General features: G+C 25.9%; 2 protein-coding genes across 2 annotated transcripts; one reads left to right on the top strand and one right to left on the bottom strand.

Moving 5' to 3' along the window:
* Window positions 1-6,015: 6,015 nt before the first annotated feature.
* Window positions 6,016-6,435, bottom strand: LOC103308291. The gene has a single exon (XM_008181412.1). The coding sequence runs from the start codon at window positions 6,433-6,435 to the stop codon at window positions 6,016-6,018; it is 420 nt and encodes a 139-aa protein (XP_008179634.1).
* A 2,901-nt stretch (window positions 6,436-9,336) lies between these two features.
* On the top strand, window positions 9,337-10,666 carry LOC107882776 (THAP domain-containing protein 1 B-like). The gene is made up of 3 exons (XM_016801678.2): window positions 9,337-9,914; window positions 10,184-10,386; window positions 10,551-10,666. The coding sequence occupies exons 1-3, from the start codon at window positions 9,826-9,828 to the stop codon at window positions 10,664-10,666; spliced, it is 408 nt and encodes a 135-aa protein (XP_016657167.1). The 5' UTR covers window positions 9,337-9,825.
* Window positions 10,667-11,201: the final 535 nt, after the last annotated feature.

The following is an 11,201-nucleotide window of genomic DNA, read 5'->3' as shown; positions in this document are numbered from 1 at the left end:
CCCAAATCTCAAACGCTATTTGCGCCTATGATCATACAGGTGTACGCTGGCATTAATTACAGATGGTTTATAATAAATATAACCTTATTACTTATAATAATATGTACATTGTACATTCCTATTCATTAAGCTGTAATTTATCAATTATAGCTTCTGGGCTTTACAAATGGAAAAAATTATAAAAGTATACAGTTTTAGAACAGCATAAATCTAAAAGTTTAGAAAAAAAAATTTAAAAACAGTTAATACTTTTTGAAATAATTAGTGTACCCACTTAAATGGATCACCCTGTATAGTTTATTTAATTTTAGATACCTACCTATGCATGCAGATTAGTCTGGGTTTTTTCACCTTTATATTGCAGCGACTATTAACAATATTAATGAAACCTGAAAATCCAGGCGTCTTATCGCGTTACCTATATTTATATGTTTTATTATTTCATGTATTGCGTGCCACCCGTGCCAGCCGACAGGTACACGCAGGCGCTACCTCCTACCTTTCGGTTTTCATGTTTCAATGTCATTAAGCATTGGAGCATCGTGCAACCCACATAGCAAAAAGCAGTTTTAAAATCATTTTAGAAACATTTTTTAGAAAATAATGAATATTTTCAAAAGATATTTTAATGATCAACATATATTTTCAAAATGCTTTAAAGATATTTTTTGGCCCGAAAAAATAGTCATCAAAATATTTTTAAAACATATTCATAATTCAATTTTTAAAATATACTGTTAACAATCTTTTCAAAATATATGATAATATTTTGTATTCATTTTAAAGATAACTCAAAAATATTTATGAATTAGTAATTACTTAAAAATGTATTGATTTAAATGTATGAATTAATCCTGTATTATTGGGGCATCATACTATATTATATGGTTAATATTCTAACTATATAATATTAGACTATTGTGACTTGTCATTAAAACCCAATAAACTTATTATATCATTCACCTGAAGGACTCTAAACTGAATTATTTATTTTGGTTCATAAATTATATATTAATTTGAGTTCTCATAATAAGTTGAATTTTTTGGGTAAATTGTAAGTTATATAATATGTACTTACTGAAAAAAAAAATTAATTATAAGGTTAGTGTTCATTCTGGTTAAAAAATAGGATTTTGGATGTTGTTTAGATTTTTACAGAATACGCGTAAAAATAATACAGGTGATAAGTCCTGTAATTTAATTAATATTAAAAATAGTATTTTGAATAGGAATAATAAATAATAATAAATAATATATAAGAATCAAAAAAAAATATCAAATTGTATATTATAATATTAATTTACAATTTTATTTTCAGTTACTATACTGATGACAATTCTCTTAATGTTACAACATTTAAAATGAATTTATATAATAATTATGAATAAGCATAAAAATAATACAGGCACAAAATCCTGTAATTTACATAATATTAAAAATAGTATTTTGAATATGAATAATAAATAATAATAATCAGTATTAGAATTAAAAAAAATATTAAATTGTATATTATAATATTAATTTTTGTATCTGTACTGATCACAATTCTCTTATTGTTAGCAAATAAAACAGTAAATTCAAAATTAATTTATAATTATGAATAAGCATGAAAATAATACAGGTACAAAGTCCTGTAATTTACAAATATTAAAAATAGTATTTTGATTATGAATAATGAATAATAATAATAATAATCAATATTAGAATTAAAAAAATATTAGATTGTATATTATAATTAATTTATAATTATGAAAAATAACAATTAAAAAGAATGATTTTTTTGTTGTTTCTTTTCTTCCCTAAATTTAGCATTTGCCATGAAAAATTTCATTGGTTTTAATACTTCTTGGTCTGTGCAGTTCCGATGTTTTTGTACACTTCTTACAGTTTCTAAAATATTAAGTAAATTTTGTTTTATTAATATGCAGAAAGTATCATAATTATAATATATAACATCTGGGTTCTTTTGTATAAAATATTAGAAAGGTTAAAATTAATATAACTCATTTTTTTTATTTTAAAAATACAAAACAATTCTTTCTTATTATTATGTACTTTTACCAATCTTTATTAGTATTTAAGAATTTGTTAATTGTTTTAGTAATTATAGAATAAATACAAGTTTTAACTTATATAAGTATGTATATTATAAATATATTAAACAATTAAAAAACAAATAAACCAAATTTTTATAGGTAATGTAAATAAAATATAAATTAATTGTATAAATAAATAGTGCATTTTAAAAGATTTATACGTTTTAAAATAAATAAATAAATAGCTAAATACCTAATTAAAAAAGTATTATATTATGTAATTAAATATTTAAGGTTCATTATTGTTTAATTAACCAATTATTGTATTATATTAATTTAAAAAATTAAGTCTTAATTATATTTAAGACATGGGCAGAGATATGATTTCAATATACTGCATTAAAATATACATGGGTATAGTTAGCATACTGTTCCATATTATCAGAAAATTTCAATATTAAGCCCTTTCTCTAGGATAATTATATTTATGTTACTCTTCATCATACTTAACATAGCAACTCTGACACACATTATTATATTTATAAACACTATTTAGTATATAACTTATTAAAATTATATAGTATACTAAAAAAAAAATTACCAAATATGATGGAACAGGAATGCAGAGTAGCAAACACCATTTTATGTTTCTGTCCTGCATAAGAAAATTTTGATAGCTAATTATTATGAAATATCTTCGACATTAATTGGCGTGTCATATCTGAGACAGTATCGCGTTCTAGTCTACTCAAGTAATGTACCTGCATAATAATAAAAAAATAAATCATAATTTTTAAGTAAAATTATTATCAAATGTGTGTCAAAATTATTGAAGATTTATTATTAAACGCACCACTTTCTGCCGAAATTCAATCTCTCCTAATTTTTCTTCAAATATATTTAGCTCATCAAAATTTGTCATAGGAAATTTATAAATACTATCATTGACTAGATGATTAACTTCTTTTGAAAAAAATTTGTTTTGGTTTGTATGAATATCACTCATCATATTTTCAATTCTATCAATTTTAATCATATAATTTTTCATATCATATTTAATATTTGTAATGGAACGAGTCAAATTTATTAACGTATTTCTTAAACCTGAAAAATTATTAATAATTTTTAATCTTATATACATTTCACAAATCAGTTACCTATTATGGTTTTGAAAAAGATGCAAATTATTTATTTATTTTATTACCATCGATATCTAAGACCTCATTAGTATAAAGACTACAAGACATGGGTGACGTGTTAAAATCAACCTGAGTAGTAACAACATCATCAATATTAGGATCATTTAAGCGATAGTTTCTTGTAGGGGACTTAAGCAAATCTGTGTTTATGCTTTCTGAAAGTGATAAGTAAAGTAAAAATTAATTCAAGGAAACTTTTTTTGATTTATACAAACAGAGATTCAAGAGATTCAATTGATGTATATATATATATATATATTTTAATGATGTAACTAATGTATAATTTTAATTTTATGTTAATTTAATTATGTAGGTTTGATTTTACCAAAATGTTTTGGAGACTGACTGATACAACCTTTACTATTACGGTTCTCATTTGTTTTTTGGGACATTGAATCAAAATTTAGTGTTCTTTTTGAAGATTTAGTGGAACTTGAATTATTATTATCAATTATTACTTTCCATTTTCCTGATGATGCAGGTGAATTTATTTTAATGATATTTGAGCTTGGTCCTATAATATAATGACAAAAATATAAATAGCTTAATTTATATATAGTTAGCAAACACAGCAGTTTGTATATAAGTATATTCATTGAAATGTAATAGTTTACCACCAAGAGATAGCTTTCTAGAAGGGGATCGATAACTATTGTTTTTTGACATGATGTTTTGTTGCTTTTCACTCATTTTTACTTCAAAATATTTTACAGGAGACTTTTTAACACCTAAAAAAAATTAAAATTGTATAATATATTATTAAAAATAATAATATTGTAGTTCATTTATATCTTACATGAATTCATATTGGGAGGAGCAAATGTACGATCGGTATCAGAGTCATCAAAATCTGAATTGCCTAAAAAAAAAAAATTATAAATACAATGTTCTATTATAATTATGAATAGGTTTAATTTTACTTTTATTATATACCTGTATCAGCAATTAATTTGGGAGGACTAAATATTTTTGGCAGTTTTACACATGCAGGAAGATTTTTTCTTTTTTTTTTTAAATGAATACCATAATTATCAGCATCACCAAGTATTTTGCATCGAAGTTTTCTAGTTTCTTTATTTTCAATTTCTGATAAATCTGAGGTATGAGTCGCTTTACTACATTTTGTTTTGGCATCTTTTAAACTTTCTGAAAGTTTTAAAGCAATATTATAAATTATAATAAACAAACTATAAATAAAAATATACTTAATATTAATTAAACATTTTTTATTGCAAATTAACAATTATTTCAGTTGAATATTTTTACTCACCAATATCTTTTGCTAAAATACGAACATCATACCAATTGAAATCTGATGTATTAGGATTTGTTTTTTTTTCAATCTGTTTTTTTGGATCTAAATTTCTATGTGGCCAAGCACAAGTAGTTCCATCTTTTGACAGCCAATGAGATGGTACAACTTCAACTGCATCTTCTTTTATGAATATTACTATGTGGTAAGTCATATTAAGTTGAATGTATAAAAGATAACTGTAAACATAAAATTTAACTAATTTAGGTTAAGAATAAAAAAATATATTTAACTAGGTACCTTCCAAATATTTTATTTTTATTTAGTTTAATTGTCATTAATTGAATGTAAAATAGGCAAAGCTATTTTTTCATTACATTTTTCCAATAGCATAACCTTTTTTTTTAAATTTTTCATTGGAATCCAACATATCTCATTAGATAAATTATCAACAGTATAAATATTAAAAGTATCCGAACTTAGTGGTTGTTCATAAAATGGTCTTTTACATTGGAATATTTTCCCAATGAAAACCACTTCATTTATATCTTTAGTATGAGTTATGTTTAAGACTTTCATAATATTATTGTCTATAGTTAATATAAATTGATCAGCTATACATGTTGTTTTAATTTTTGTATTTAGTAAATGAACAGTTTTAAATTGTGGTGCTATTAAATCATTTAACATAGGACCATTTGTGTGTTCATTTTTAAAAACAATTTCTGTATTGGTATTTTTATGAGTATTTGCATTTTTTTCTTCATAAAATCTTTTAATTATTTGTTGAAGTGGTTTATCGTGTTTTTTTATCATTTTTTTGAGGGACTTCATATAATTTTCAAAAGGAAACGCGCTTATGTTGTCGAGAGGGCCAAAATTGGAATAGTCATCAGAGATATGTAAAAGCCCATGAACATTATGCGAAGTAAAATGTCTGCCATAAAGATTTTCAAAATTTTGAACAAAATATTTGAGTAAATTTCTAGCAAAATCTATGTACTTTTTTTTCATATTATCACTTAATAATATAGTCATGGCTATGTTAAGTGCCATGAAATGCATATAACAGTTGCTGTTTATGTTGTCTTTGAAAACGACCTGCCCAGTATACAAAAGGATTTGACGCAGTTCTGTGGCTTTAAATCTTGGTAATTCATTTAAGGCCCTGGGTTTTCGGGAAAAATCACAAGGAACACCCTTTTTAAATGATACCAGTTGGCTTGATATTATTTTTACGACAGAACTAGGTAATCGAACATTCAATGGCCCCTTGTTCATCCATAATTGAATTAATTTTTTCATAATTCCTATGCAAACAAGATGCATATAATCTAACGCAAATGCATCTACAATATTTACACCAGGTAAATCTGATAAAATTGAGATTGTATTCCCAACATGATGTTCTTCATAATTCATGTTAATGTAGTCGTCATGTGTGCGTTTTTTTTCACTACTCGCTGTATATGGAAAACATGATCTATTTTTCAAATATTCCCCTTCTTCTATGCACCGGGTGCACGAATCATAACTCACTGTGACCCTTAACTTTTAGCACATACGATTTAGCGGGGGCGTCTAGAGAAAATCCATCAATTATAACTTTAAAAATCACTCCATTAATATTAACTCCATTTGTCAATAACTCTTTAGCTTCTACACAAAATTGTTTTAAATATAAATTAGAATCGTCAGGTTTCTCATGGCCCCAGTATATACCAATTGGAAACACAGAATTCTTGAATGGGCGTATATACCCCAAAATGGGCCATAATTGACTTGCACTGCTTTTGGAGATTGGCAAGCCATCAATGCCAATAACTATTTTGATAACATCAATATTATTTGTTGAAATAAATTTAAAATGATCCAGAATAGCTAATCTCAAACCAAAATGGTAATATAAACCAGGATTTATTGTAGTTAAGCACTGTGTCTCATTCATTTTTTCTGGTATCTAAAATACTGCGTGAATCTTTGGGAAGTTGTGACAATGCTGGAACTTTTTTTAAAATGACCAATAATCCATCCAAAGCATTATGATTTATGTTAAACTTTACTGCCCAAATTACACTTGAATAAATCACATTCATTAATAGTTTCAATTGGTTCATTAAATGCATTATTCTCAGGAAACTATGAAAATAACATTTTTAAAGATAATAAAATAGTGGGTAAAATACCTAAAAGTAGGATGGAGTTGCCACCTGGCACCTAGCTATGGCCCTATATTAGCCACTCATTTTTGATTTTTGTTTAATTTGTATTTACCTTTATTATGATTTGTGGTTAGTGTAATTTTTTAATGTAATAAGCGAAATACTCGGCGAAATATTACCAAAGTGTTTATTGTTATTTATATATTTTTGTTTAAAAACTGATTATTTTATTTACACTTAGGTAAATGCGAGGGTAAACGGATCACCCTTAAATTTATATACCAAAAATATTTTGATAATGGCCGAGTAGAATAGGGTAGAAAAAAATTCCAAAAAATAGTCATAGGTTAATTGGAGACTCCATCCTAAATAAAATATGATTATAATAATATGATTCATATACATTACAAAATATTGTTCCAGAACTGAAACAGTTTTCTTCAATATTTTGTTTATAACCCTGTTTATAACTATTACATATTGGAGTACTGATATTTTCTTCATAGTATTTGTTATTTGGATTATTAGCAATAAAATCATCATTAGAATTCACATTCACTTCTTTACAAAAGGTATGTTGTCTTTTCTTTTGCAATTTTGAAAAGTTAAGATTAAACTGCATACATTCTAGTTCTTCCTTAACTCTTCTCCTTTTTGTTCTTTCACTTGTCATGGTTTTAACAAAATTTTCAATTCTATGTCCCAACAAACCATAATCAAATGAAATATATTGTATAGGTAACCTAAAGATAATTTTCAAATATCGTTTGAGTACCTACACCATATAGTTACACATTTTTAACCTCAAGACCTCAGGAAATCATTTGTTTTCAAACAACATTGACACAATTAGCAGTTACCTATATTATTTTATTACATTTAAATTAATTGTTTTATTATATTCAAATTAATTATGTTATGAAACAGTTTATAAATGTTTTATCAATCACTAATTTTTTTTTAAATATTATAGGTAATCATATTCCGCTATCAACATATAATATTATATTAAAATCTTACTTAGAACATTAGAATTTTAGATATAAAAAACCAATATAATATTATAGTGTAGGTACCTATACTATGTTAAATTTGGTATGTATTTATTTTTATTTATTCTTCGAGAAGAGTGTGTCCCATTGAACATAATAGTACAACTGTTTGAAAGTTCATGAGTTTACAATTTTTAAACACAGATTCTTTTAGGTAAACTATAAGTTGTATAAAAAGTTATTTGAAATTGGTACAGGTAAAGTAAAGAAAAACAATTGTTATATGTAAATTGATTAGGTAGTTAATATAATTAAATAATTACAAATTACAATACATTTTTCTCACATAATTATGTCAGTTAACTAAAACCGAGACTAAAACATTAATATAAATAGGTAGGTAATCTTTTTTTTTTTCTATATTACGTACAAAACATAAAATCGAGCAGTTAAATAGTAGATAAAATATAAAGAAGCCATGAAATTAAACTTTTCTATAATTACTATAATCATAATATAGTATTCTAATTAATTAATGTAAGAATAATAATGGAATAATCCTATATGTCTTTACCTAAATTGTATGTCTATTATTTTATCTTGTACCTATTAGCCTCGCTATTAGCCATCCGTGTAATTTATTTTAGAACAATCTTGAAAGAATTATAATATTATTATGTTCAATGTCTTTTGTTAATACATTCAACATTGTATATTTTTGGATCAATATAATATAGGTTATAGTGAGAGTAATATTATATGTGAATTGTGTGTGAATAGTTGTTCAGTTTTAAAAGTAAGGTGGTAACACAATATATTTAAGAGACAATATTTTTGCATGATATTCCTAATTTGTATAAACTATAATATTTGAAGAATGTTAATAGTAAATTTAATAATTTAAAACTATTCATTTACGGTCACATGGGCCCAGTGCAAATCACACAAGTATACAATTTGAGAATTATACGGAAGACCACCAGCGGTCACACGTAAGTCTACATTAATACCTATCTAAAAAAATAAACAAATTATAACTTACCTTAAATATCGTTGTGTGCAGTTATTAGTTCTTATGGTAAATCAATATTCAAGCGTATTTTAAGTTACACTATTTTAATCTCAACGATTTAACAATACAAAATAACGATTAGCGTGTACACGAGTGACACGACAGCTGTAATATGTCTTCAATTAGTTATTAGTAATAACATAAAAGAAGCACAGAAAAAAACAACACGGCAGCGGATAGACTTATGCGAATTTAATTAAAAACGTGGAAAACAGTCTCGGTCGCACAATACAGATTTGCGAATACGCCATGACAAAATGAATGCCGATTACATTATAACCTAACCTAACATTATAGAGTATGTCTATTATGTTCTATGTCAATAACTAATAAACTAAAATATAATTAACCATGGTATATTTATAGAACAAAATATGAAGTATATTATCCGTGGCCGAAAATCATAACACAGGCACACAGCAGCTGCTGCTATAAAGATAAAAGAACGTTTCTTAACGTTTCGCACCACAGATATATCTATTTACACCATTCCGTTTCTACTGCCCACCACTGTTATCGCGTACGTTCATCGCGGCGGCCGGTTATCTCGTTTTTTTCGTCATCAGTTCTGTTTTTATTATTTATAAATATTTATATGATAAAATAACGTTTTTGGATCAATTTTACGAATTTTACTCCATTGTTGACCTTTTTGACATTTTTTCATCGCCGTTACTCCTTTAATCGTGTAGTTCGTTTGTTTTCCAAACCGAGGATATGCGGTTTGTACGAGAAATCTGTTCGTAGCTTTCGCAATCGCGTCAATTCTAGACGTTGATTTTTATTATTTCCTTTTTCCTCATTATATACATAGAATACTATAGAAACGACACTCCCCCCACCACTTCACTTTTTTTCATTTTGGCAGCGGACTGATTGATGTTGTAAGCATAGCGGGAGAACATGAAGTTATAAACAGTCGGTTGCTCTATTATCACTGCAAACTGCGGATATCACTCATCACTTGCATGATATTACTCGCTATTCGTTGAATTGTTTTGAGCTTATTACATTTTGAAATTCGAATTATTCGATATTAAGTTTGTTTTTTATTGTAATTGTAAGTTGTAATTTGTATTAAGTATTTTGATTTCAACTGACTTGTACTTGAAATGCCTAACGTGTGTTGTTTCTGTAAAAAAACACAAGGTTCCCTTGATCATGCTGTATCTTTCCATCGATTTCCCAAAGATCCAATTCAGTAAGTACATATTTAAAGTTTATTTTTTCAACCATTTAGTATGATAATTAAAAAAACTATTTGTGTTAAGAGTTAAATTTATGTAGTGTTTGTACTTATATTATAATTTTTGGAGTATAATTTTATTGATTAAAATTTATAGTATATAAATGGAAGCTATGTGATTTACTATTCAAGTTTTTATTTATCTTGTATATCTATATTAACCATTTAACTGAACCATTACTATAAAAGATTATTGTATATTTTAATATTCATTATAATTATAGGCGTAATATTTGGCTTCAAAATTGTAAATTGGAAGATACAGCTAGAATTGAACACAAGACCTTATGCTCTGACCACTTCAATTCATCCTGTTATATTAGTAATACTAATAGGTTGCTGAAAAATGCGGTACCCACAATTTTTCCTGGTGGAGCAGAACATCTGATGCCTGAAGTTGTTGAGACTTTAGATCAACCGGCAGAAAGTAAATTCTCAATAAACGCTATTTTTATTAAAAAAAAATAAATATTTTACAATACCACCATCCGCATTATGACTAAAACAACCAACTTTTCTCAAATTATTGACTATTTTAATTTTCAAACTGTAAAATAGAATATCAATTAATAATTTTGTTGTTTATTTTAGACTTGATCTCTAGTCCACTTACAATTTTTCAACCAGTCAGATTATTTTCCAGGGTTGGCACGAAAAAGCCCACCCCGAAAAAACCCGGGCTGCTTTTCTGGGTTAAACCCTCTTGATATTTTGAAAAACCCATAAAAAAACCCGGGCTGCTTTTCTGGGTTAAACCCACTAATTTTTTTTGAAAAAACCCATAAAACCCGGGTTACTTTTCTGGATAAAATAGAAGTTCACTCTTATTTTTTTTTTATTTTTTTTAACTTGTGTTAATTTTCAGAAAAAATTACCTTATAGGTATTATTTATTTTTCTAATTAAAATATTAAATTGATTTGAAAAAAACTAAATAATTATTTTAATTAATAAGGTAGGTACAATTTTAGTAACAAATAAAAATCTAACAACAAAACAAAAAACTTAATAATGCCACTAACGTACAGAGCTGCATTTAGGGGGGGGCCCTGGGTACAACTGCCCTGGGCGCCAGTATTTTAGGGGCGCCAAAATGTTGTAGCCAGAAATATGTTTACTTGTGAATTATTAAAATTGTATAATTTTAATTATTTTAATAACAGTATTATGTATAAAGTTTATTAGTATTATGCTGTTTGGCATTTTTTTAATTTGCATAGTTTTATATAATTTTATATTATTT

Source organism: Acyrthosiphon pisum, unplaced genomic scaffold (assembly GCF_005508785.2).
Source record: "Acyrthosiphon pisum isolate AL4f unplaced genomic scaffold, pea_aphid_22Mar2018_4r6ur Scaffold_21113;HRSCAF=23060, whole genome shotgun sequence".
Taxonomy (NCBI): Eukaryota; Metazoa; Arthropoda; class Insecta; order Hemiptera; family Aphididae; genus Acyrthosiphon; species Acyrthosiphon pisum.
This window is presented reverse-complemented; position numbering and strand designations above follow the sequence as displayed.

Coding starts and splice junctions, on each gene's coding strand:
- LOC103308291 (XM_008181412.1), bottom strand. CDS start 6,435: ATGAATGAGACACAGTGCTTAACTACAATAAATCCTGGTTTATATTAC.
- LOC107882776 (XM_016801678.2), top strand. CDS start 9,826: ATGCCTAACGTGTGTTGTTTCTGTAAAAAAACACAAGGTTCCCTTGAT. Junction 9,915..10,183: donor TTTCCCAAAGATCCAATTCA/GTAAGTACATAT, acceptor TTATAATTATAG/GCGTAATATTTGGCTTCAAA. Junction 10,387..10,550: donor TTTAGATCAACCGGCAGAAA/GTAAATTCTCAA, acceptor TGTTTATTTTAG/ACTTGATCTCTAGTCCACTT.